The 26648-nt window shown below is 37.7% G+C and overlaps 1 protein-coding gene across 1 annotated transcript in view; it reads right to left on the bottom strand.

Moving 5' to 3' along the window:
* Positions 1-26648, bottom strand: part of LOC116787404 (potassium voltage-gated channel subfamily KQT member 1-like) — a 468277-nt gene that overhangs the window by 190079 nt on the left and 251550 nt on the right. The window contains exons 13-16 of the mRNA XM_032688970.1: positions 20933-21008; positions 17287-17381; positions 16255-16295; positions 7894-7955 (exon numbers count right to left, since the gene is read on the bottom strand). Coding sequence (XP_032544861.1) covers positions 7894-7955; positions 16255-16295; positions 17287-17381; positions 20933-21008 — 274 coding nt within the window. The remainder of the gene's footprint in view (positions 1-7893; positions 7956-16254; positions 16296-17286; positions 17382-20932; positions 21009-26648) is intronic.

The raw sequence follows: 26648 nt of genomic DNA, 5'->3' as shown, positions 1-26648 counted from the left end.
TGTGGTAGGTGAAATAATTACAGTAATTCTGAAGTAAGGAGTACTGGAAGAAAATCAAACTTTTTCCTCTAGGAAAATTTATCTGTGTCCTCTGTGAATTCTTCACCATGCTGTAATGCCTTTCACTCAAAGCTGGAATGAAATATTAATTTCACACAAATGAATAAACCTGTCCAACTCAAATGCTCAGAAAATTAGAGTATTTCACCCCAATTCTCATTTTCAGAAAGTTGCTCTGAAGTGTAAAAACTGGAGACACTTTATTTCAGTATAAAATTTAAAACACAGTTCCACAGAATGTGACATTTGCTCTAAAAATGTTGCATCGGAAATATATTGTAATTTTCAGCTGGAGAAACATTCCAAAGAAAAATTCTCAACTTGTCTGTAGGGAGGGGAGCACTTGCAGTGTTCAGCCACAGCCAACTAAGAACAGCTACAAAATCTAATTTTGAAAATAGCTTTCTAAATTAAATTGTTTAACATCTGCAACAATGGGAGGTTGCAAAAACTGTCCAAATGACTTGTTTTTTCCATCAGAAAATTACAATTTTTAAAACACTGCTCCTGTGAAAAGACAGGTGTAATGAATTTATAAATTTTAATATTTTTCTATATGAACAGGATAGAAGGATTGTTGAAATATTCTATTTTCCACATTACTAAATAAAGGCATTTTGTTTTGAGGCCCAGGATCATTCAGAACTTTATGTTTATTTATAATAACCTATTAAAAGTTACAAAAACCAGAAGTAAAATACTTGTAGCTGATCTAATTTCTGTTACTCTTTGGACATTCAGGTCAAAGCTCTTCATGGGAGGATTTGATATTTTATAAAAAAAAAAAAGGTCAAAATCTCCAAAATACTCTTAAAGTAAAAATACTTTTTTTCACTCAGCAATAGTAAATAAATTACTTCATCACATCATAAGCAGCAGAACTACCAGAGCTTTGATTCCTATACATTTGTGGCCAGACTCTCTGGCACCTGAGAAGAGCCATGCTCACACTCCTTCTTCCGAGAGCAGGGGCATTAACAGAGTGTCTGTCCTCTACCCAGGCACTTATTTTCTCTAAAACTTTCAGGAAATCAGCATCCCTAAGCTCATGACCCTTTCCTCAATTTTGGTTAAACCCACTTGTGCTGCTGGGAAGGTTTTGGTGGAGAACATGAAGAGGTGGACAGGCTCCCTCAAGCACAGCCTTTTTGGTCAACACTGCTGTTTCCAGGACCTTTTCCCTGTAGGTTTAACAGCTGGGGTGCATCAATATGGATGAGATTTCCAACGTTTTAATAGACCACGAAAGACTCCCTTCCCAAAAGTTCTGTTATTTCCCAGCAGCCCTAAGTCACTTTGCTGTTTCTGCCTTCCTTGGTGTTCGCAGTTAATCCGTGCGCTCTTCTCCAGGAGTGCTAGTGCAGAGCAGTACATCTTCTGCAAGTGACTGTTCTTTCTTGCTAAAGGTAAGGCTTGAACCCAGCTGATTTCAGGCTACTCTGCAGCATATGGCTGTGAGCCCCTGCCTGCCCCAACTCCAGTGTGCTCCAGGGTGTCATGGGCAGCATCTGCTGGATGAGTTTGCCCCCACCAGAGGAGCTTCAGCCAAGAGAGCAGAAACTCAACTAGATTGTACCAACTGCCTAATCAGAGCAATCCTTGAGTCTGCTATAAATGAGATCAAACTATTCAAGCTGGATCCTAATCAGCAGTCAGTGCAATCACTGGGGAGCAGACACTGCCATCTGCATGCTTATTTCTTGGGCTTTGGAATTATTTAACATTTGATTTATGGTGGTGAGTTGTATCCTGGCAAATGTTCACTATATGAAATTCTCTGTTCCCTCACTCATTAAAAATCAGGGCCTGATCCATGTGAAAGCTTCCTGCTGAGTTCACTACTTTTTGGATCCGGCCTCTGGATCTCAAGACTGGCAGATAATATTCCATTTCTGTCCAATTTTCTTTCTCAAATTTAGAAGCTCAAGTGTTTTCCATCAATATTTTTGTGTTTACTTTTGGGAGAATCTTCACAGTGGGTCAGGTTACTGTGATATAGAAAGGATGACCCACACTGACATATAAATTTTCCAAAGGATCTCAGCCTGAGGCAGACATCTGCCTCAGAGAATTTCAGCCCAGATGGCTGAAGCTTGGCAAAGATGTAAGGAACTGAAAATAGAGCTCTATAATGGAAAGTGTTGTAGAACCTCAATAATAAGAGGGTGCTACCAAGTACCACATACTATAAAGCATCACGACAGAAAACATAAGGGAAGAATTGAGGGAGGATTCTTTCCATTATACTTCAGAATATATGATCTGTCTCTTCTTTTACTTGAAAGGCTATCAGAGTTAGCTCTTTTTTTTTTGCCTGATCCTCCTGAAATTACCATCACAACCAGGCAGCTCAAAACCAGCCTTTTGTTCTCATCTGTATTAAACAAGGTTTGTTTGAGAAGCATACAACTATCTCAGTCAAAAGGAGTCAAGGCTGAGATAGTTCCTCTCTTCATTGAGAAGTCAGCTAGCAAACTAGAAAAGCCATGTGGCTGAGATCTAAGCAGTTAAATCATCATTACTTGGTTTTCAGATTAAAAGCCTGTCCTGATGTTTCAGTACAGGAGCACATAGACAATTTCAGTTCTACAACACTTTAAATCCCCAGCAAAACACAAAGATTCACTTAGTCATAATAGATGAAAACCACAATTTCACTCATATTAATTCTGAAATTTTTGAGTTCCCATTTTTGCTTTCACCTCATCTCAGTCAATTCACTCCTGATGAGCAGGATGTGAAGACATGAGCTGGAAACTTGTTTAAAACTGTGTAATAAATTTGCTACAATTTACACCTACATAAGTCCTGAGTAACTTCACTGGCATAAATGGAAACACAATTTGGCTTGAAGCATCAGGGCTTTTATTTTTTTGTTTGGTTGTTTTGTTTGTTTGTTTTGTTTTAATTTGGTAACAGATTGAAAATAAAAATCCAGTGACATCATGCTTATGGTGCAGAATCAATGTGTTTGTGCTGTACTGCTCCAGAGTAAATGAGATAAGGCTTTGACCTAAGTAGCTAAGAAAATGCACACAACACCCATCTGCAAAAAGCCTTCTGAAAAACTTTATATTATGGAATGACTCAATCTTTAGAAATCTGAGGGCAAACAATGCACAAACTCCTTAGTGCCAAAACATGTTTTTGTTAACAAATGTGTTTATTTCAGACATATTCATGAAATCTTATAGATGTAGCATGCTCATTTTGCAACTGTCTCATCATGCACCAATATTCACCTTTTGTTTGTTTGTTTGTGGCTTTTGTTTTGCTTATGGTTTGTTTGTTGTTTTTTAATGCATTTCAGTGATGCCCATCACCCCACCCACAAACTGGGCATTTATAATGGAAATTCTGACCAGGCCTTATCTACGGTGGTGCTTGCAGGCACTGTCATGATAAATAATTTACTGTTTAATGACTCTTGATGTAATCACAGCAGGAATGAGATTCACTAACATCCATCTCTCCATTGTTACCCAGGAGGAACAAGATGGCAGGGAAATACCACTCTTCTCTGAGCCCATCTTTTTAGCTCCCAACTCTAAAATGAGTGTTTAAATTGGTAAAGAGAGAGTTTACCACCACAATCCAACCTCTACATTTGTTTATGTTGGACAACACTTTTGTTCTGGCTTGCATTACTCAGATGGATAAAACTCAGAAGGGTTCTGCTTTACTGCCCTGCTTTCTCTTAGTGTTTTTGCATTTTTTAAATGCTACCAAATGGCTGCTTTTGGCTCACAGCATTATCACATGTTGTCTATAAGTATGGAAACAGTTATGGTAATATGGACGTAAATCATAACTGCAAATACCACATAAAGAAGACTGCCATATAATTATAAAAATACCTAATAGATTTCTTTTTCAAAGACAACACAGCTGTCCTTTCTAACCTTTCATTTGCAGATTCTTTTCTCTCCTGTTTTTATTTATAGGTTGCCGTGCAGTATGACACAGCACACCATGATTTTTGTTTCTAATTTTGAAAAGAAAAGGAAAAGAAAGAATACTCATTTCATCATAAAGAAGCATTAGTTTACAATTTTGAAAAGAAACTAACGCCAGCTCTAGAACATCGTCTTGGAACCAATCTCCCTCTTAATACATTTCAAAAGAATCTGTCAATGGCTACATACCACAATATAAAATTAAACCCTGCCATCAAGCTAAAGAAGGGGTCGGCCAAGTGGCACACATCACGTGTTGGGAAAGAAGCCTCATTCTTTCTCTAAACATTTCAGTGTTTTTGTGAAAAGAACCACACTAAGTTATTATGCTGACCACAACAAAATAAGATTTTCATACCCTACTCATGGAAAAACAGGTTGAAAAGTGTTACAGGTAAACTTACACTATGCAACATTCTATGTCACTGAAAGGAGTAAAGCCTTACACAGCACTGATGTTGCCAAAAAGGGGTTTACATATTGCCTGAAAACTGTCACCATGCATTTTACCCCTTTCCAGTCAGCTTTGCAATGCTTCAAGGCAAAGTAAATTTCAACTCTGCTTTATGCTGGACCCGCACGGTGCTTCATCCTACACAGACTTGTTCTACCTCTCCCCTGTTCCCTCAAAGTTACATAAGGAGCTGGATGGTCACAAAACAGAGGCTGCAGGCAATATTGCTCATGCCACATGAATGGAAGGCTGTTATCTTTGAATCTTTGCCTCAAAGCCTCTACCTATCACTAAGGAACCGCTTCAGAGATCTGTGCCTATGCCTTTCTGTACAGCAAACCCCACATTTTAACTGAAATAATAGCAAGCCTCTTGAGGGAACGAAGTTCATCTTAACCATCAGAAATGTGCAACTTTCTCTCCCTCAATTTACAAAAAGAGTAATTATCACTTTACATTGAAAAACGCACAGCTCTGAATGGGTATAGTACATTCTGACTCCCTTTCAGAGAAACAACTAAAACCAATGAACTGCAAAATGCTGGTGGGAAGGATCAGTCTGGACCAGAGGTGTAGTATTCACTTATTGATACAGCTTATTAAAGCAGATGAAATGCTCAAATCCACACTGCATTTTTATCAGTCTGCACTAACTGGCCTTTGTCCCAAAATGTATCATTTTATCAGATGTGTCACTCTGTTGGGAGGCTGCCATGACTATACTGGGTGACTGAATGTTAAAATAATTTCTCCAGGGGGAAGAGGCTGATCCCAAAGGTTTCCTAGTTCCAAGGGGGAGATCATTTTTCACCACCAGCTGGAGCCTGATGTCAGACATGCCCTTGCTTCATTTATTCTCCTCAGAGGTTGAAACTCAGCTCATCCTTCTTGACTCCAATATTGTTTCACATTTGGGCACATAGCAGCTACTACACAGTGAACTATTAGAACAGGAGAGCCCATGAGACATGGGAAAATAGTTTAGGGGAAGCAGTTTGACAGCACGGTGCAGTAGTTTCTATTGTCCCATTAGAACAGAGATAGGTAGGAACCTTCACTTTGTATTCATTAAATAAACATACACATTTTAGCCTAATGTGCCAAAAAGATGCAAATACAAAAAAAACCCCCAAACAAACCAAAACCTATGCCATCAAAATCCCAAAAAAACCCAACACAACAAATGTCTGTGCTTTTTCTGCACCATGTCTATTTTCCTGGCAGGACTATGAGAATGAAGCCCTGTACCCCTGAAAGAAGGTTAATGTGTACTGAAAAAGCAAATAACCTGGATTACCTTGGAGTCTGGCATTTTATTTTACATTTGTAGTTTGGTCTGAGAACAAAAAGGAAGCTGCAATGATTGAGTCATCTTATGAAAACATCTCAACAGATTTTTATGCCTTTCTATGCATTTTTTGCAGAACAATAAGCAGAGAGAGAGAGAGAATTCACCAGCTTCCATACAATACTTAAAGAACTAAGAACTCTTCAAACAAAATAGCAGCTAGGTCTTGCCCACACTAATGGTTTGAGGTTGCACTATATTTAGATCATGTCTAAATGAAGTTGAGGTGGCTCCACCACTCTTTTTTTTTTTTTAATTTGCATGACTGTTGTTCTGAAAATATTGCTGTGAGTCTACGCTACAGACTTGTTACCACAAGCTTTCAATAGATATTTAACATGAGAAGGTGAAACCATGTGGCTTCATCATCTCTAAACATTTACATCAAGGCAGTATTGATGAAAATGATAACTCTTCGAATCAGCTAGAGTTCAGCTTTCTGGTAGGTTTAAGCTGTAAAGGCAAAACACAAGCAGGTCTATGCAACAGAGATCAGTCACTGCAGCACTCATGGCATACACTAGTATCTCCTGTAACATTCTTCTTCTTATACCAAGATCCCTCTGAAGTACTGCAAGTGAGGATTTGAATAAAGTTTACCAAATCCACAGCAGATTGTGCTAAAGCTGGACCAGTGCCAGACACACTAAAAACTTTCTCACCTCTCTTCTTCATAAATATGGAGCAGTCAGGAGACCATGAAAAACTGCTTCCAGAGGTATTTACAATACTAGCAGTATTTCTCACTCAAAGCACTCTAACTGATATCACAGATACTTTTATTGCTAAATTTTCAATTTTGTATTGTGGGTTTCTCCAAATATGCATATTCAAGAAACCTGAACAAACTAGTGGTGTGAATTTACAGAATATACAGAGGCTAGAGAGGAATTTATCTCTTTTGAAGTGAATTAAGGCAATCTGAATGAAAACCATTTTCACTTTAAACAACTCTGTCCACACAAGGGACCAATCCACTTCAAAAGTTAACTCAGATGATTTGTCCTTATCTGTGAAGCTGATTGTCTGGCACTGTCCAAGAAGGCTAAAAATTAAAGAAAATCTCTTCTTTGACATGCAGTGTTACATATTTCCAATGTTGTCCTAGCAAAGATCATTAAAAATTAGGCAAGGGATTGTATTAGTTTAATTTCAATTTCTGCTTTTTGGCAAGATGCACAGTTCTTAAGAATTATGAGAATTTTCCTTCCTCTTTCCTTCTCATCTCACTTCCCCAGAAAGAAGTGAAAGGCAAATTTGCATGAGAAATTTGAGTGAGACAAGGATACAAATAAGCAGTGGATAGGGTAAATTCAAATGGACTTTTGTCTCAGCTGCTACATCATACCACACACCAAAGCTACTGTGTTGCTACTGTCCACAGAAATCACCCTGTTCTAGGGGTAGGCAGCTTTTAGAGGTAGGTAAGAGAGCTGACCAAAACACTATTAGAGAAATAGAACCTTAATTTTAAGCAAACTTCTTTTCTTGTTATCACTTGAGTAGGAAAAGCTCTTGAGGAAATTTATATTAGGTCTAAAACAATAGAGCCTCACTGAGCTTTGGCCTCCAGGCATACTCTAAGTAACTCTAATTAATGAGAAATATGAACATATTCTTGGAGAGAAGACAGTGAGGGAGGGGCAGAATTGATGCAAAGATAATTGCACAGGGAAAAAATGCAGTAAACATTAAAGAATCTCAAGATCCTTAACTGAGATATCAACTGCTGCTATTTACAAAGACTCCTGATATTGGCCTTTCTGTTTAAGTCTCTAATACTTGCCTGGCAAATACCTTGTTAGTTCACAGTACTTATATACAAAATGTGTGATTTGGCTTCAATATGAAAGCAATTCCTTTTATACTCGAGAACCAAATCTGCATGGCAGGTAAATGGTTAATGCTGAACAACACGCACATGATACTTCATCAACTCCCTTACAAAAATTATATTATTCTTTATTATGGTGCCCTGTAATTCTAAAGTAAATCACACGAAGATACTATCTTGCACGTCTGTAGATCAGATATCATGACTCAGGAAAAAAAAAAGCAAACTTTCATGCACTTACCTTATCCTCTAGCCAGATCAGTCTGGCTCCTATACTATAGTATCCTTTGTCTACCCCTTTTTCTAAATAAAGAAGAATAAAAATGGGACATCCATTAGGTGGAGAATAAATTCAGACTAAGAATTATATCTATGATATTTAAAGCAAAAAAAAGAAGCTGGTAATAGTAGGGTAGCAAAAAAAACATGAACACAAGAAGAAAGAATTTTTGATGGTGAACGGAAGTGAAAGAGAGTGGTTGGAGAGAAGGGAATTAGTTTGTCTAGCTGGCAAGATTAGGTTAGTCTAAAGGGTAACTTGGACATTGATAGAGGTAGTCTGTGATCATGAATGATTAGAGATAGTGCCTGTGGTAACTTGTTTCCTTGTTTAATTATGTCAGCTAATTGCATGTAGTTAGATGGAATAGGCCTAGTACTGGGCACACCTCCTGTTTTGGATATCATTGGCATGAACAAGGTGCACTTGCTATACATAAAGAAACCAGAATAGTTTTTAACCGAGGTTGCAGCTGTAGAAGACAGCACTATCCAGGGGTTCTATCTGTCTGTCTGTCTGTCTGTCTATCTATCTATCTATCTATTTATCTATCCATCTCCTCTCTGCAAATGAGTGACACTGGGAAAAGCCCTTGCATCTCTGACCTCATTTTCCCTCCTGCTCCTTATGAGACCTGGTTATTAAAGCCAAGTTATGCATTTTGTTTCACTCCCGTGCTGCAAATGGTGGGATTGGGAGCCAAGATTAAAAACTGTGTAAAGTGGGGTCTATCCTTTCTGTTCTCATGGCCTATTGCAAAGGAATGCCATAGTTTGGGGGTGTTATTTCACAAGGAATGAAACACAAACCCACATATATCCTGAGTTGGGAGAAAATATTCACAAGAAAAAACCCATGCCCCAATATAAAGTAACTTAGCCTATGTCAATGGAATTTGTATACATTTTTCTCTACTAAACTATACCTCCAATAATGGCTAGGAGTAATTGATAGTTTCATAAATTACTTCATTTTTATGAGTCATTGAGCTTTGGCTTTTAAAGCTATTTAACTCAATTTTGTTTAGGGCGTGAGCACAATGTGAAGGGTTTGCTGGAAGACAGGCTGAGATACGAATTTACAGTGCATCAGTGCCCACCATAACTGCCTGTATGTGTGCTCACTCTGCACAGAACTCACATTCTGGCATTTCTCAGTGAATGGTACTTGCTTTACCATTGCCATTAGCAGTGCATATGTTTGCTGGTGTGACATGCTTAGTGATGTATTTGCACGAAAGTTCACTTCAAGGTAACTTGTATTCTATGCACCCCAAACTTAGGGGAAATCTTTAGCAAAAAGCAATACTGGCAAGAGTACTTTTTGTGCTTTCCTTCTCCTCTACAGACCACCTAAAATATTTAAAAGGTCATGGAGCCTTGGCAGCTCTGTGCAGGATTAGAAAAGAGAAGTGTTTCATCAGAGAACCTGTAGGAACAAACACAATAAGGAGAGAAAATTCAAAGATTTTTCAAGGACACTGTGCGGGGACAGACAATAAATGACACAGCTTGGCTTATACATGTGTGCTATTCATCATTCACAACCTCAGAAACCTCTTAATATATAAGTGGCTGAGGCTCAAGTTTATCTGTATTCATCTCTACCTAAAATGAAATAATTGATTCTGCAGTCTACTTTCTAGTTAGTAAATCCATAGACAAATCTTCCAAAGTAGCTATCAGAAAAAAACATGTCTTCAAGGATTTCTAAATTAGGATGTGATTTGAACAGCAGTGGGTAGGTAGTGTTTTTGTTTGGGTCTAAACCCAAAAAGTCCCCCAAACACGAAGAAATATTTCAAAAAGCATGGTGGTTTGTTTTTTTTTTTTTAATAGAATAATAAAATAAAATAATAATTTCCTCACCAGCACTAATTACATCCATCAGATAATCCCTCAGACATCACAAACCAAGCAAACCAAGTTAATAATATTTCCTATTTTAGTTATTCTCAAATGTGTGGAACAGAAAACAAGAAAATAGGAAGCAGATAAGCAGTTAGAAGCTGTTTTGTGGCATGTGGCACTCTCATCAGATGAAGTGAAAAGAATGATACACATGCACGTAGTTGTATCTCATCCACCCCTTTATTGGCATGCAGATTGTATAAGTCACAAAATGTTGTGGTCTTTCCCAACTTCTTATTAGCCTCCATACAAACAGCATTCAGCTCTAATTTACAAGCATTTTCTTCTAATAAAGACCATCGTTTAAAGTAAGTGTGGTGTGTGCACAATGTGCTCAACATTGCTGTAGGAAGGGTGAGCAGAAGTTCAGATAATGTTGCTCCAGTACATTTGATTTCTATCTCATGTTTATGTTTTCTCTCTTGAGTCTTTTCAAGATATATAATTTTCAAGATATGTAATTTTAGACTTCCTATATTAGATTATTTGCTTTTTACACAGTTGAAAAAATGGCAGGGCTAACTATAAATCTGAAATATCCCAATTTCTACAGTCTTTGCTTGGCAAACGAAAATAACTTTCTTTTAGTATTGACTTTTTTCTGTTCTTCTTGTTGGGCTTCAGAAAACAGATAGATCAGCTAAGCAACCCAGTAATACATATGGGAAAGGCACAAAACACAAGACTACATTTGCATGATTTTAATGGAATGAAGCACAATTATTTACAACTGGATGAAAATACATATGGACAAGTTTTAGCTCAGAAATAAAAAAGAAATATCTTCCAACAAGCTTGTGTAACATAGTTGGTATGACACTAACCCATCATTTTATATACTTAGTTTCGAATCAGAGAAAACACAGGTATATAAGCACTAGGCTTTATAGTTCGGGAGACTGAATACTTGCTGAGTCATCTAGTCCATTTCTCATATTTATTAACGTAGAAATTTCTTCCCTGAAAGCCTTTGCCTTCCTGAATACATATGCTATTCTACTTTCAAAACAACACAAACCTGTATTCATTTTCTAATATTTTCATAAATCTGGCCCATCTCCTTTCCTAGTGAAGAACAAGAGAAGCCTCTTGTAAAAAAAAAAAAAAAGAAAAAGTTAAAAATTTTAGATATGCTCCACGCCAGTTCAGCAGGTGGGGACTCTTTCCCCAAATGGAACCATGTGATATAAATAACGTGTAATGATATAAGTAGGAGGAAGAAAGCAAATAAAATGAGGGACCGCACCATATTCTTATTTTTTAACACAATTAGTGTCCTCCATCTCATCAGACTATACAAAAAAACCCCAAAACAACTTTAAATAAAACAAATTTTTTTCCTTTGGTTAGAAAAAATAATTACAGGGAGCAGTGGATGAATTGCAGACAGATGGTCCGAAAATTATTAAAGCTGGAAATGACTGCTTGGACAGAAGAAGAGTCCTTTCTTGATTTTTGCTTTCACAGTGTACACAGATAGAAGGGAGCTAACTGAAAAATATTACAATTTATTCGAAAACAGTCCATTTCTTTCAAGCAGAAAATGAGGAATATGAGCATTGTGACACCAAGGATATTCCAGACTGCTAAAGATATGTCAAAACCTTGCAAATTCTATTTTAGAAAGCAGAACAGCCCAAGAGACACCATGACTTCTTTTGGCTAACAATGCAAATACAGCTTTCTGGATCTGTGTTTGTTCCAGTTCTGCAAAAGTTCCACATAGGGATAACTGTGATGAGCTTAAGTAAGTTGCAGATTCTCAGGTTTGTAAATTGAGAGTGCTTCTGAAAATGGAAGTCAGGACTGTTCTTCTAAGACCCAGATCCATAAAAAAGCAAATAATAAAGTTGCCTTAGGCATCATGACTTTTGGTTTGAGTCTCTTTTCTTGTCAGCCAGAGCCTTTCAGAACTGATCAGTAGAAGAAATTGAAAAAAGGTAAAACATAGTCCTGGATCAGGCACTTGTGTTTTCCTTTGAACAACCTAAAAGGTAAACTACCGAACACAGAAACTACTGCAATACGGAATCTTTGCCATAGAGTTAACTGTTCCATGATGAAGGTTAAACAGTATACACTGGGAGTAGAAATTTATAGCTTTTTCAAGTAGCAAAAATCTAGCTGCAGTGAATACTTTGCCTGGTTAAAGACATGCAATCACCTCTCAACATATAAGACAGCCCTTAACAAAAAGCCCTTAACTTATTAGGGGCAAGCTTTGCTCACTGCATTTGTTAAAGAACTATATCACACTTCTGCCCTTCCTCCCGAAGATGCTGATGGTAGGATTTAGACACACTATCATTACACTATGTATAAAACAATTAATACACCAATTTAAAAATTAAATGCAAGCTTCTTTATTAAGTCTTTATTAAGAATGCAGTTCAAGACTGTTCAGAAGACCTAAATGTGCAGTAAATTAGCTGCAAATTCCAAACCCTCAGAATAGGATATAAGTGATATTTCTGCTGGCTCTTTGTATTGAGGTAGATCAACTCCAGCAATGAAATGAACTTCCAGAAACAAGATTGTGAACACCTGACAGCTACAGCAAATATCCTATGTGGTTTCTGGTTTTGACCAAGTTCCCACTGATTTTGTCTCCAGGAGGAGTGGAATAAATCAGTTCTTGCAGAAATATGAGTATCTCTTATTTCAAATATTAATTGACTCAAAAAGATAAAAATTAAACCAAGCATATTTATTTTGTTTTAAAAGATACTATGACCCAATTTCTTCTTAACAGATGGGAAGGAAAAACTATCAGAAAGCTTAGGTGGCATTTCATGGGAAAAAAGCAAACAATGGAACTGTCAAAATTTTACAAGGAAGCTCTTTCCTCCAGGGATTCCCACCAGTGTTATGCAGACCCAAGAGGTTCAGATGAACTGCAGATAAATATCAGCTTTTCGTGTACTTTTCTGAACCCAAACACTGGACCTTTTGTTTTACCTTGGCATTATTCTTCACCTTTGCCCCTGAAAAGCTATAGTAAGTCTCAAAAATTGCAATCAGAAGCAGTTAACTCCATTATGTGTAGTGAAGGTCAAGTATTACGCTCTTTTTATTTGTATCATTATATAAGTGTCTACTTTGTTAATTCAATAATTTTATTAATATGTGCTTTGCCTCTATATCAACACTTTCAAATTATTAACGTGTATATTATTACAAGAATGTGTGTCATCTTACAAAATTGTGTCACCTGGGAACAGTGGGACAGGCTTTCCATGAAAATAAGACATATATATATATATACCCATAAAAATGGGATTCAAGTCTTTGGAAAATTTTTCCATTATCTTAACGTTTTTAAATCCACTCCTGATAGTAGGAGTTTCAAAGAAAACTAGTAGGTACCAGGAGCAAAACAAGCAAAAAGGCAGAATTTCTCACCATATGTGTATGTAAAACTTAAATCATGAAAATTCTTTTTACAAAATATCTCAGATGTTAAACGTTTATAGGGGTCTCTAGGAAAGTGTGTTGAGAACACACTATTTAGTACTACTGTATGCACTGAAACCATGTCAGGAAGTCTCTGATCTGCAAATGGCTGAAAGCTTACAGGAAGCTTAGAGGCTTATGCATAGCCTTTTTTTACACATTTCCCAAAGAACCTTGCTTTTGGCTCCATCAGAGTCAGGACTGGTCTGACCCAGCATGGCTTTTATTCTGTTCTTGTATCCTTATCTTGTTTTAACACAGCTTTTAGTGCTTTTTATCTTTGAGAAACTAACTTGAAAAATAACAATAATTGCTTCCAGTGAATTCAGATTCTGGATCTTTTATGACATCATTCACTTTTGAAAGGTAATAATACTATAGACACACTGCAATTACTTTATATTATCAAAGTTGACAACAGGGTTTCAACAACAGCCTGATCTAAAACCCACTGAGGTCACTGGAAAGACTCCCATTTATTTCAACGGGCTTGGAATCAGACCTTAAGATTCTTTGAATGGGAGTATAATAAAACAGGGGGGAAAAAAAAGAGCTCAAAAGGAAAATTCTTCTCATGTTTTTCTCCTTGGCAGTTTAATTTTGTTTGCATTGTCATTTCTCTTTTGCTTGCCATCAATACAAAAATAACACAGTCTGGCGGAAACACCCATAATTGTTACAAATGAGGTTTTTAGCAATGCCTGGAAAAGTGTAAGTATCATATTGAAAATACATTTTCACTGTAGAATTAGCCATGAATTCTGAGGAAAACTCAGGAAGAACTCCTTTGCCAGAGGAGAAGGGCAATGCAAGAGTCTGTTTTCACCCAAAACAGACAAATACTGTAACCACCCATCACTGTTCATCATTTGGATAATACTGGCACAGTAAGGGCAGGTTGGATAACACTGGGAGTAATTGTAAACTAACTCCAGATTTAGTTCTGCAGACCATTTATCTGGAACCACTTATCTTATTTTTGGATTTGTGGAGGCTCTAGATAAAATAACTACTACATCAATTAACTTTGGTTTTGGTCTTGCAAACCCATAACTGAGCTTAACAGCTTTTGCATCCCTTACAACCATTTTACCTTTCCCAGTCAGCATTTATTCAGTCCATTTAAGGCATGCTGTGGAGGCAGACATCATTCTTAGCAGGGCCACCATGCTAGTGCATCAAGAGAGCTGTCTCAAAGGAGCTATTCAACAGTAATGCTACAAGAAAAGACTTAACAAGGGAAAGTAGTTGTATGAACACGGATGCCATAATCTCCTCCAGAGCACAGATTATGGTTTTCCCAAATAACTCAGAAGTCTTGTGATACTTCCCACAGTAAGGCTTCCCATCATGAATTCTGAAGATGAGCCTAGCTCAACATTTTTCTCATAGAAAATCAAAGGAAGAGTTTTCAATAAAAAGTTATAATGAACCATAAAAAATGTGTGACAGATTTTGACTTTAATCATCTGGAGTTGTATTTACAGGCTATCTCTGCAGGAAGCTGCTGTGTAACTTCAGGCCTACAGGTGGATCATCCATGAATCAATCATGGACACAACCCCATGGCTCTTCCTCGGTACTTTAGACTCTTTTCAACACTTGAACACTTGTTCAAATCCACAGACCTACCTAAGACCCTCCCAGTGGTTACCATGACCATTTTGACTCAAGATTTGGTGACAGTAAACTTCCCGAACATCTTCAGCTTCTTAAACCTCTCAGAACATTATTTCACAATTAGCTTCTTTGCAGCCAACACTTCTAATTATTCCTCTCCTCTGAAACAAGACATAAAAAGTGTTTCTAACACTAGTCTTTTTGAGAACAAATTGCAGTTCTAATTTGGTAATGCTACCTTTGAAATCAAATAATACATTCTTGGAGGTAAGGGAAGTTTTTCCATAATTTGAATATGAACATTGCAGAATGAATTCCCAAGTATAAATATTTATAGAAGTATTCAAGCTGACAGATTATTTTCCTGTGGTCCAAAACCAGCACAGCTACAAAGAAAGAAGATCGTACTACTGAGTCTTCTGCAGCAATCAGACGTTGAAAAGGTGTTTTGAGAGATATTCCTTGTTCTGGTAATATTAACCACTGATAATATGTAATTTTTTAAAGACTTTGAAATAACTTTGCCACTCTCAATTACACTTACGGCTGTGAGTGCTGAAAGTCACTTGGGGATATGGGGCTTCAGTTCCTAAGCCACTTTTGAGCTTTTAGGGACAGAGAACGAGACAGGACCCCTGAAATTTGAAGTCAACTTCTTTCAGAAAAAAAATAAACACTTCTTTCAGTTTTCCCCATCAAGTGCTCAGGTTTCTGATCTCCACGATTCCCACCACAAGATTTTCCCAGAATATCACTATGGCCATTACATTCAGTTGCATTTGCCTACAATTAATTAGCAAACCAGGCCTTTCTTTTTCTTAGACATGCCAAACTGTTCGCCAACATGACCATGTGTGAGATTTTTTTTATTGGTTTCCCTGTGCCTGACCTTGCATTTTTTATGATGAATTTCATACCACTTCTATCATTCTAGCTTTCAAATTTACCCCGGTTCTTCCTGAGTGAGACCCACAATCTTCCTTTGAGCTTTCCAGAACTGAAATCTATAGGTCATTCAAAACGGAAAAAAACCTTTTAAGTGGAATCAACATATATTCTAATCCCAGCATGAAAGGTTTAGAAAGTATATTTTTGTGGAAGAATTTCCTGTGACATATTTCCAACTCATCGTGCACTGATACACATTCTAACATTTATTCTTATTTTCCATTTGCTCCACTACCACTTAAATGCAACATATTTATCTTCACATAGGCATTCCAAAGCTTATTAACAGAATTATATTAATGCATAATTAGCTGGATTATAAATCTGAAGCCAGTGGTATTTTCACAAAGTTATGAAGCTAATAATTTTACATAAAATGCAGTCACTATACCTGGGAGGAAAAGACCTGGCTTTCCCAAGGATTGATCCAATCTGAAAAGCAAACAGAGAATTACCAGCAGTGCAATTACCAAGCAACTTAAACTCTGTTGCTAGAAAAAGCATGGGAGCATAATTTACATGAGAATTTACAGTAGCTTCAAACCTAAACCAAAGCAAGTAAAAACATGAGACTAGCATGACTTTCTGTATATACAGTCAGTAGTTTAGTTCTTTAGAGTTTTTTCTCCAAAATCAAAACATATTATTATTGTTATTTTCTTGAGTACTAATATTTCTTAGACGTTCAAGTTGTAACTAAAACATAGTTCTCTTGTGTCTTATATAATCTAATAACAAAGACTATACAAACAGAATAGCTTCTTAATAACATTTGCAACTATTCCTTGAATCTCATACAGGCAGATTTAATATCTATATATGTTGACACAGTAGATTCCATTCAACAGGATTTTTTTTTTCTTTCATTTAATTTAAGGGTCAGAGAAGTTCATTCTGGTGTCCCAGTCCACAGCGTTAATTTGTAAAGAGAAAAGCACTTTGTGCTGAAACAGAAGGGAATAGTTTTGTGGCAAAATATTTCAGCTGCAAATCCGAAACTCAGAGAAAGCATGTGCATGGAGGAATGTAGGAAGGGAAAATTTCCAGATAGAGAGGGAAACAGCAAACCAGATTTCTCTCAATTGTGGAGAACCAGAGAGTGGGAACAGAAAGACAAATCATTATTTGAAGAGTTTTCCTTTTCTAAGGAGAGGACAGAAAAACTTGCTTCATACTATAAATTTCACAGCATGCACCTTCATTTCTTTTAATTTAACTTGGAGACAGAGGAGAGGAGAATAAAGGACAATTGTAAGCCTGGTCATAAAAAGGGTTAAAAATGACTCCAAGCTAAATCCTCTAGATATTGTGCTCCCCGTTGCGCTTGCAATTTCAGACAATTACTGTTCATTAAGTACACATCTCTCCTAAAGCCAGCTGGCACTAGAGAAATCAAATATTTCATGAGGTAGACAGGGACTACCTTCTTTGAAGTTCTTTTATCCGAACCATCATATTGAGGTGTCCTTGCGAGTACTGTTCGATCACGTCGCGGACGTCGTAAGGTTTCCGAGCTTGCTGTGAAAAGAGTCAAGAGATTGAAAGGTAAGTATTGTTTAAACTTGATTTTTATTTCAGATGGGCCTTCATTCTATTTTTTTTATCTTCCAGAGGTTATTTGCTTGCCATTTTGCAACAGTTGTTGTAATGAATAAAAAATATGTAGCTGTTGTAGGAGTGCATATTTACTGTGGAGATGGAGCCAAATGATTCCCATTACTGTCAGTTAGAGTCATGTCTTCATGTTACTTCATACTGAGCAAAATATTAGACCTTCACAGTGTATTTGAAAAACACAAAACCAAGATATATAATTTATCTAAGACTATCATGTGCAGTATCTCTTGGCTCATTCCAAAACCATATGATAATCATAATGTCAGAGAACTGAACCACAGGAACAGGCCCAATTCATAACACTTGGATCCAGAATCAAATGTCTCTAGAGACTAAAGATGTCTGGTGACAGAAATATTGCTGTTTAAGGAACTGGGAAGACAGATGCTTTGCATAAGTCAGAAGACTGCTGCATGTGGATTTTGTTTGCGCTTCTTTGTCTTTCATGATACCTACAAGGTCAGAAAAAAAAGTGCAATTCAAATAAAAAAGGACAGATAAAAAATGCAAGAGAGTGAAAAAACTGCCATCTGCCCAGCTTTATTCCCATTCTAATGAGAATCCAGATGCTTCTGCCAAGCTTTGGTTTCTTGCTGCAACTATTATGGCAGAATTTTGAAACAAGTCTAGAGAATTTGCATAAAGTGATGTGATTTTGAAAAGTGCAGCACGCTAAAATTTTAGCAAGTAAAATCAATGTGTGTGTGGTGGAATAAACACAAACTATGTCTTTTTGAAAATTTTGGCATTTTGAGAGCCATACCAACCCCTATGGGAAATGTGGGGCAAGATGTCTTCCCTTTGGCTCTGACTCAAGAAAAGAAGAAAAAAAAAAAGCAAAGGTAAACTGCAAATCTAGTAATTGGAAATTACTGAAAACAGCTCATTAGTCATCTTGTTGTCTGTTTCCACTCTGTCACAGCTTCAGCCAGAGCCATTAGCATGCACCACTGCACACATGCATTGAACACCTACAGTATGTGCTGGAGTCATGCTTGGAAGGCAGCCACAGGATCCTAGAAATTTCAAATGAAAGCATGGAACTGGAATGGAAACAAATCCTGTGAAATGAATGAAGAAGGAAAAGTTCTTCGTGACAAAATGCCTTCCTTGCACTCAGCACTTACCTGCATTATTACTTTCAGAAGAGTTCGTGGCTTTGGTAGTGTGTGTGTGCACATTTGTGTGCATTTGTGAGAGGAGATACTTTGCGGGGGGAGGGAGGTTTCAGCTTTCAGTTTATCGCCTTTTTTTTTTTTTTTTTTTGCTTCCCCAGCTTCACATTTTGCAGACGCTGACACATCACTATTTCTGGCCAGAAAAGCAGCCTATTGTCTTCACCCCGAGAAACAGTGCCAGTATCACTCTTTAGATTGACTAGTGGAGGTGCTTTGAGAGCCTTTTGGCTAAATTCTCCGTCCTTTCCTTTGGACACTCTCTATTTAAACACGATGCATGGCACAGAGCCTAGATGTGCTGGGGATTTTTGCACTCCCCTCTCCCCCATGGGCTACTATGAGCATAATTAATTCTACTCAATTGTAATGAAATTTCTCCCCCAAAAGAAGTCCTCTATCTGTTATCCCTTTTACCAAATCATCAGCTCTGAATTGAACAGTTGCAAAGTAATGTACACTGCAATCTGAGTCCTCTCTAAAGCTTTGTAAAAATATCCTTCCAGCTTTCACCATTTGTATCTCCTCTTTTCCTATAAAGCTTTAGATCTGAGCATCTAATGTCCAGCCAAACTTTGGCCCAATCTCTTATGTTTTTATTAGAAAATGCTAGTACAATACAACCTAAGCCAGGAGGCAATTGCCTTCCAGGGAAGTGTGGTAAATGCAGAACTTGAGCAACTCCTTTAACTTCCATTCTGCCCATAATCCCAAATCCTGGCCATTTGAGCTCAGTAGCCCACATTCAGTGTGCTTAGAACTCCTAAGGCAAAACTCTAAATAATATTACCCAGCTTTGAACTTCCAAAATCTAATTAGCATAGGGAGTCCTATAAACTGTATTTCATGGCTCCAAGAAAGAAACAGAAGATTGTTCCTTCATCTTCTTTTTCCCTGTCACTAACACCAGCTCACAGAATTCTCTCCATAGACTGATCAAGTTCAGTTTGTGAGGTCTGGTAGGACCGCTGTTGGCTGACAGCTCCAGAACATTAGGTCTCTGGTTTGAAATATACTAATTTTTAACCTAAATAATTTATAAACTGATTTTATTTTCGAGAAATGGTGTCTTTAATTTTTTTATTTATTTATTTATTTATTTTTTTATTTCCCATACTGTTTATCTCTCCGGTATATTTACAATATAATCCTGTTCTCCTGGTTTTTTTCCAAGTTAAATAAACTGATTTCCCCTAGTCTTCTTTCAAAAGGTAGGGTCATCTGAAGATATGTCTGCATGAGCTTGGGAAATGTATATGCTATTCTGTCTGCCATAATTCAGAGTCTTCTGAGTGCTGTGAGTTTATCTCAGACTTTTATCCCTTGCAATTAAGTGCTCAGCTCTAATCAAACTTCCCTGAAATGTAGGTTCTTGATTTATGCTTTTAAAACCTCTTCCAAAAGATTATGAAAGTTCATTAACTTGCAGTGGATCCTCTAAGACAAAAAGAGCAAGAATCTTAAATGGAAACAACAGGGGCTTTGAAAATCAGTCCAGAAGTTACTTTTTCATTTCCATGGCATTTCCAGCACATGGGTGGTGAGAACGATGATATCAGAATCCCAGCCCAAAAAAGTTTTATCATAAGAAGCCTCAGTAAACAGGCAAAATATAACAGTATTTCCAATGCAGTACATTTAGTCAGAGAACACTGTAACCTGAATGAGAAAATTAACTTAACCCTCCATAAAGACGGCAAATTCCCAGAGGGCCAACGCTCCCCAGTTTTACAAAATACAGCCTATGATGTCCTTTTCTGGGAAACCAATTTGGAAATGTGGGTCACAAATGTGAAAGCAGCTTTACACAGCATAGTACTCATCAGTGAGGCCTATTGATATGTCAGCCATCCACAGCACACAACTGAGCATCCTCTAACTAGTCATTATGATCAGCATGGACAGTAACAGTGTTCTTGCAGACACTCCAGCAGAGTGTTTTCTTCACTTCTTCTAGTAGAAGGGTAAGCATTGGTCAGTGTAGTAAAACGAATAGAACCCCAAGAAACAAATGCAGCAAGAAAAGAGAACTGAAAAATAACCACGCTGACTCCACAAATGCAGGTTTTTGTATCATACTATACCCATGGATAGTTGACAGTTTTGCCCACACCACGAAAAAGTCCACATAATGTAAGTATGAGGCCAAGAACCTAAAGAATGCCTTTGACTTAGTGCTGCATGTGCAAAGACTTTGAGAGCACTCTGAGAGCACTTTCTATGTCATATACTTAAGCTTACAGCGCTATTGTACTTATGATTAATCATGCTGCTTACCTGAAATTTTCTTCTGGCTACAAAATACTGCATTCTCCTGATGACTTTTACAGCTATTCGATGTGCTTCAGTTAATCTGCCAAGAAAGACAAACAAAGACATACATCAGTTGGTGTGGGGGGAGGAAGTAGGAAAAATATCTTAATGGAAGATGTTGATTCTAAGCACCAAAATCTACAAATATGTTTTATGTCTACAATGCAAAGCTGTAGCATAGCACACCGTGTGTGCATATATACTTTGTTCTGCTGCTTTGCCTTCTTATGTATTGTGGTTCTAAGTGTTAAGAACTGATAAGTGAGACAATGAAAGCAGGTGTACAAAGATAATACATGTGGAAGGGATTAGACAGGATTACTGTCAATGAGTACAACTGGCATCAGTTTGAAGAATGTGAAATGTATTTAGAACCATGACTGCGTTCCTCATTTTGCATTTAGTGTTTGCCCATGAGCTCTACTGCGCAGAAATGAAATCCTTTAAAAAGGACTTCGAACTCTCTAGGAAGGAAAGAAAAACTGAAGTGTCGTATCTTAAAAAAAAATAAAATGAACACAACACACTCTCTTGGCACACGTGCGTGTGTCTGTGCGTGTGGCTGTCTGTACTGGTATTCAAACACAGAACTGGACATAATATAACTTAGCTGTATCACTTCACCCAGAGGATACTGCGCTTGCAGAACATTAGTTGAGACACTTGGCTGGCAATTAATTACCACAACCTCTTATTTATGGTGAATTTTGAAAGGGTAGAGAGGAAGCAGGAATGTGGTAACTGCAAGTAGAAGTATTTTCTTAAAGTACTGATTCCTTCCCCGTGGACTTCTTTATTCACACCAAGTGAGTAAACTAAGGAAAAAATTTTCTTTCCAAGGATGCTGCATCGTTAGGAAATCTACACTCTGTACAGACATCATCTTTGACATGTGATGATAACCCAAGGAAACCTATCCAGCAAATTTCTTGAGTCTCCTGAAGGCACAGTCTGCTGCCTCTTCCCAGTGTATCTGGCTGGGGAAAAGGAAGTATTAGCTAGGCCACCTACTTGGGTGCCACAGTTCAGAGATAAAGTTTTTAAGAAGTAGAAAGATTACACTGTATTATTTCAAAGTGAAGCAAATAAAAGCTAAACAAGTAGGGATTGTATTTAAGAATTAGCATAGTTTTTCATTTTATAATTATTCTTTGGTAAAATTAGTGCATCTGACTGGGTGAGATACCAGAGCCCCAGGAAGATTTTTTTAAATAAGCTTTCAGGGGCTTTTTCTGACTCTTTCTATGTCAACCCCAGATTAATATTGGATACGTGCACAAATAGGTGTGAAACTCAGATGTCTGTACTCCATATATCCTCACATTTCATTTATCTGTGTATATTCATGCACATACCCATATAAATACACTCACACATGCAAACACGCAGAAGACAGTGCAGGGTGAGCATGACTAAAGAACTACCTTTGTTGTATATCATCAACAGCATTGCAAAGAACAAATCTTTGCATTCGTGTAAACCTATCAAAGGAATTGGAGTCTACCCTACAAGACCTTCATTATGGTGAAAAAAAGCTCTCAGCTTGGCATTCAGGGCCCCAGCTGAGCTCCTGTGGCCAGTGACTAAAATGGAGATGACATTTTACTTGCAAATGGCACATCCTTAATATCAGAGAAATATTTGTCAGCCCCTACAATTATTATTATTTTTTTTAATAACTAGAAAAGAATCACAACTTAAGGTTTGGGGTTTAGCCTACCTCCCCTGTGTATGAGTTAAGATAAAAGCTTAAAATTATCCCCTAGCAATAAATCATTTCTTTATAAATTATGTGAAACTTCATATATATACTTGAGAGGTTTTTTTATTAGGCTTATCCATATGAGGTGGTTCATGCACTGTTTAAACAGACTCAAACAGACAAGCTTAAAGAAGTCAGAGATGGAAACAAACCAAGGCAGTCATTTCCTCTTAATTACCCTCCTTCAGCAGAAATCAGGGCTACAGAACTTTTTCCACTGTGTTATCAAATTTAAGTGTTCAAAACCATGACACTAACTCTTGGAACTTGATGCACAGTTGAAAAGGCTGCATTTTTAGAGAGAAAAGTTATTTATTTGTGAAATACAGCTAAGGTCACCCAACTATAATTCAAAAACACTTGATATTTGCATGTTCCAAGTGGCAAAATTCACACTAATCTCACTGGGAGCAAATTCTGAAAAAGAAGTGACTGTTGAGATTTGATGGTCATTAGTATGAAAATGAAAATCTGGCTTTAATGGAAAAATAGCATGAAAAGGTGGAAATCCATATACTGAGAGTGGCTGTGTTATCTTAATTGCCTCAATAAATCCATAAGGAGAATAGCAGCTCTAGGTGAGAGGGAGGAGCTCTAGATGAGGTAAGCACCCTGCTCTGTACAGCAAGCAGAACTATCGTCCTTACAGGGGGTTGGGGCAGCATAGCTGATCCTCAACATTTTTTGAGATTTTAGCTGATTTTCACAGGTTTCCTGTCACTGATGTCCATAGTGGACAGTTACAACTATTACTGACTAGGTTGCATCATCCCTGCATTTAGCCCAATGCATTTACCCTGCTAAACCTTTTATTTTATCCCAAAACACTGGATTAGGCAAAACCCTTTCAGCCTTAAGGGTGTCAGTCTGTTACATGCCAGAAGCACAAAACTGGAGAGAACAGAAGGGCAGAGATGCTTTAGGTCATGCTTTAGTAATGCTCATTAGGATCACAACACCACTTGCAGTGAATCTCCCAGATATTTTGAGATGTGCAGCTCATGAAATGACAACACAAGGGGGCGAGCCCCACACTTGCACACTCTTTCCATGTGGCATTTTCTACCAACACAAGACAGAAAGGGACAGATCTTTACGGGTATTATGTTTCCTAACTCCCACGGGGGTGAAGATTTAACTACTTTCACAGCTCTAGCTCCCCCATGAAGTCAGTAGGGGCCCGAGCACTTGCACTAATTAGGAATATGGGCAGGTGGGTGCCCACACCTCAGTCCCTATGGAGCAGCCAAGCTCTCCTGCCGCCGTGCACCAGAGGGCAGTGGCACACACACACACACACACACACACACACACACACACACACACACACACACACACACACACACACACACACACACACACACACACACACACACACACACACACACACACACACACACACACACACGGACATGCTCTCCAGTACATTAAAAATTATTTAAATAGTTTTAAAAAAGCTTTACTCATAAACCCAAGCATAAACTCTAGACCTTATAAGGATGGGGTCCATGCTGAGGTGGGATGTCACCGTTGAGTGGTAACTATTTGGTGGTTTGGTTTTTTGTATGTTTTGCTCAAAAGAGTATAATTAGTTTTATTGACAGACAATGGCATGCTTTCCCATCTTTTAACCTAAACAACAGGTAAGAAGGTTTTGTCAAAACCCTCCCCTGAAACACTTTGGAAAGGACAAAAAAATTACCTTTGAACGGAAGTGATCTGAGTTTGGGAAAGTTATGAGCACATAAAAAAATTAATAATGGAAGCTTGTAACATCTGTAACTATAATGGATACCAGGAAATCTGTATTAAAATAATATATACTTGGATTCATAAATGATACTGACATCATCTATAACTATGTCTTCAAGTAGGACCCCAGCCTTGGATCCATTTGCAAAGCAGCACGTGTTCCTTACCTCTCTGCTAAATGATTTCTTAGCAGCATGTTCCATTTTAAAAGCAGTCAAACCTATCTTTATTTAAAATTAATTATTCCTAGTTTGGCTTATGGGTTCCTGGGCTGTCATATCATTGTGGCAGAGGAAAGAGGAGCAGGTGGTGGACTTGGAACACTGATGTTAACATGCAGTCCCCACCCTGATGGGATGTTGAGAAACACTCTGCCAACTATTCTAGAGGGAGAGGGAGAAAGGGACCCCTCTTTGCTTGCTGACTCAGCCTTCCCCTCTGCAGGTTTTGGGTCTGCCCGTGTGGACGAAGAGGCTGGAGGGACAGCTGTATGCCAAGGTGGCACCACAGCCCTGATTTGCTGCTCTGCTCAGGGTTCAGAGAGCACTGAAAGGCCTTACTTTTAGCTAAAACACTTGAATGTATTTAAGACTTCTTTTCTTTTTTTAGCTGCAGAAAGGCAGTAGCTTAAGCCAAAGAAGCCAAACACTTTTTTTCAGTTAAAAATAATTGAACCAGAGGAGGAAATAGAGATGATGAAATCCAAAGCAACTCTAGAAACTATCCACAGAATTTTTTTTTTAAATTTTATTTTTATATACCATTCTGTTTGTTAAAAGCTTGTGTTGGCCAGTTCAGATGTACTCTTTTTCTTCTTTTGTGTGGCGTCTGATAACTTCCAGCTTAATGTGCTTTGGAACAGTCAGGGAATATTTTAAGTGAAAAAGAGATACATAAATGGACCCTAAACCCAGGCAGAGTTTCAGCTATTCCAGACCATGCTGAGGCACAGCTCGAGTTTACAAACAAGCCTGTTATCAGTGTGATGTACTTTTCAGTCCAGAAGCACTTTTTGATCATTACAGTGGACTTCAGTGTAGGGATAGGGGGATGGACTCTACTCAAGATGTGCTGCAGGATGGCTGCAGATAGTGGAACGTGCATTCCAGGCTGGTTTTCCTGACATTTGTTCAGGTGTCGTGAATTAGAAGAGTTATTCAGTGTAATGTAACTACTTTGATCATGAACTGGCGAAAATAAAGGTCACTTCAGTAAGGTCAATTATAGCTCTCTGTCCCAATTTGCAAAACTGGTTTGAGGATACACACTTACAGTACTTGGATTATTGCTGAGCTTCATCCACTTGTTACGTTTTGATTGCTTAGCAGGAAAATATATAGAGAGTCATACTAACTCTATTTTAATACTGATCACTGGACAATGTTATAACTCCTTTCCAGAGTAACATACAGCATCATCAGTTCTGGAGTTGCTCATTTGACACTAGTTTCTAAGCCAGCACAAACAGGGACTAGATTAGTGATGGCAACTGAAATGTAAACAAGTTATCTGAGAAGCTCAGCTCTCCATCTGCCTTTTTGTTTTCCCACCACCTCTGATTAAGAGTATTCACTTTCCACTTCTGATTCTGGGAAGAACATTGATTCCCAGTCCTAACTTTATTTTTTTAACATGTACAATTATATCAAATGACGTTTTATTAGGTAAAATATAAAGCCAATCTTATTTGCACTGAAAGTATTACCAGAATCAATACAAAACGTGAAATGGTGGCATCCTAGGGTACCTTTTTTTCTGCAGGTGCATGTAGCACAGGCCACTCACTTCCAGAGCTGAGATTTCCCCTTGAACCTGCAGATTCCCACAGCTACTGAAGGGCAATATTTAGCAGAGATGAACATCATCTTTATTCAAATACATACACACAGATAAACTGTGTAATTATCCTGTCATATGTATAGCATGCACCAATAATTTGTTGGAGGATAAGAAGGGTGGGAAAAGATAAATCTCACAGGAGATAAAATTACTGACTTTATCACAGAAGGATGCAGCAGTTAGTCCATATGCAGTAAAACACATTATGTTGACCTTCTATTGAGGGAGAATAGAGGTGGAAGAGTGGTGGTTCTCATCACAAAGAAAAGAAGCTTATATAATGTGTTTTTAGAACACATTTGAGGGAAACTACAATGTCCAAATGAA

This window comes from Chiroxiphia lanceolata, chromosome 5, assembly GCF_009829145.1.
Source record: "Chiroxiphia lanceolata isolate bChiLan1 chromosome 5, bChiLan1.pri, whole genome shotgun sequence".
Classification (NCBI taxonomy): Eukaryota; Metazoa; Chordata; class Aves; order Passeriformes; family Pipridae; genus Chiroxiphia; species Chiroxiphia lanceolata.
This window is presented reverse-complemented; position numbering and strand designations above follow the sequence as displayed.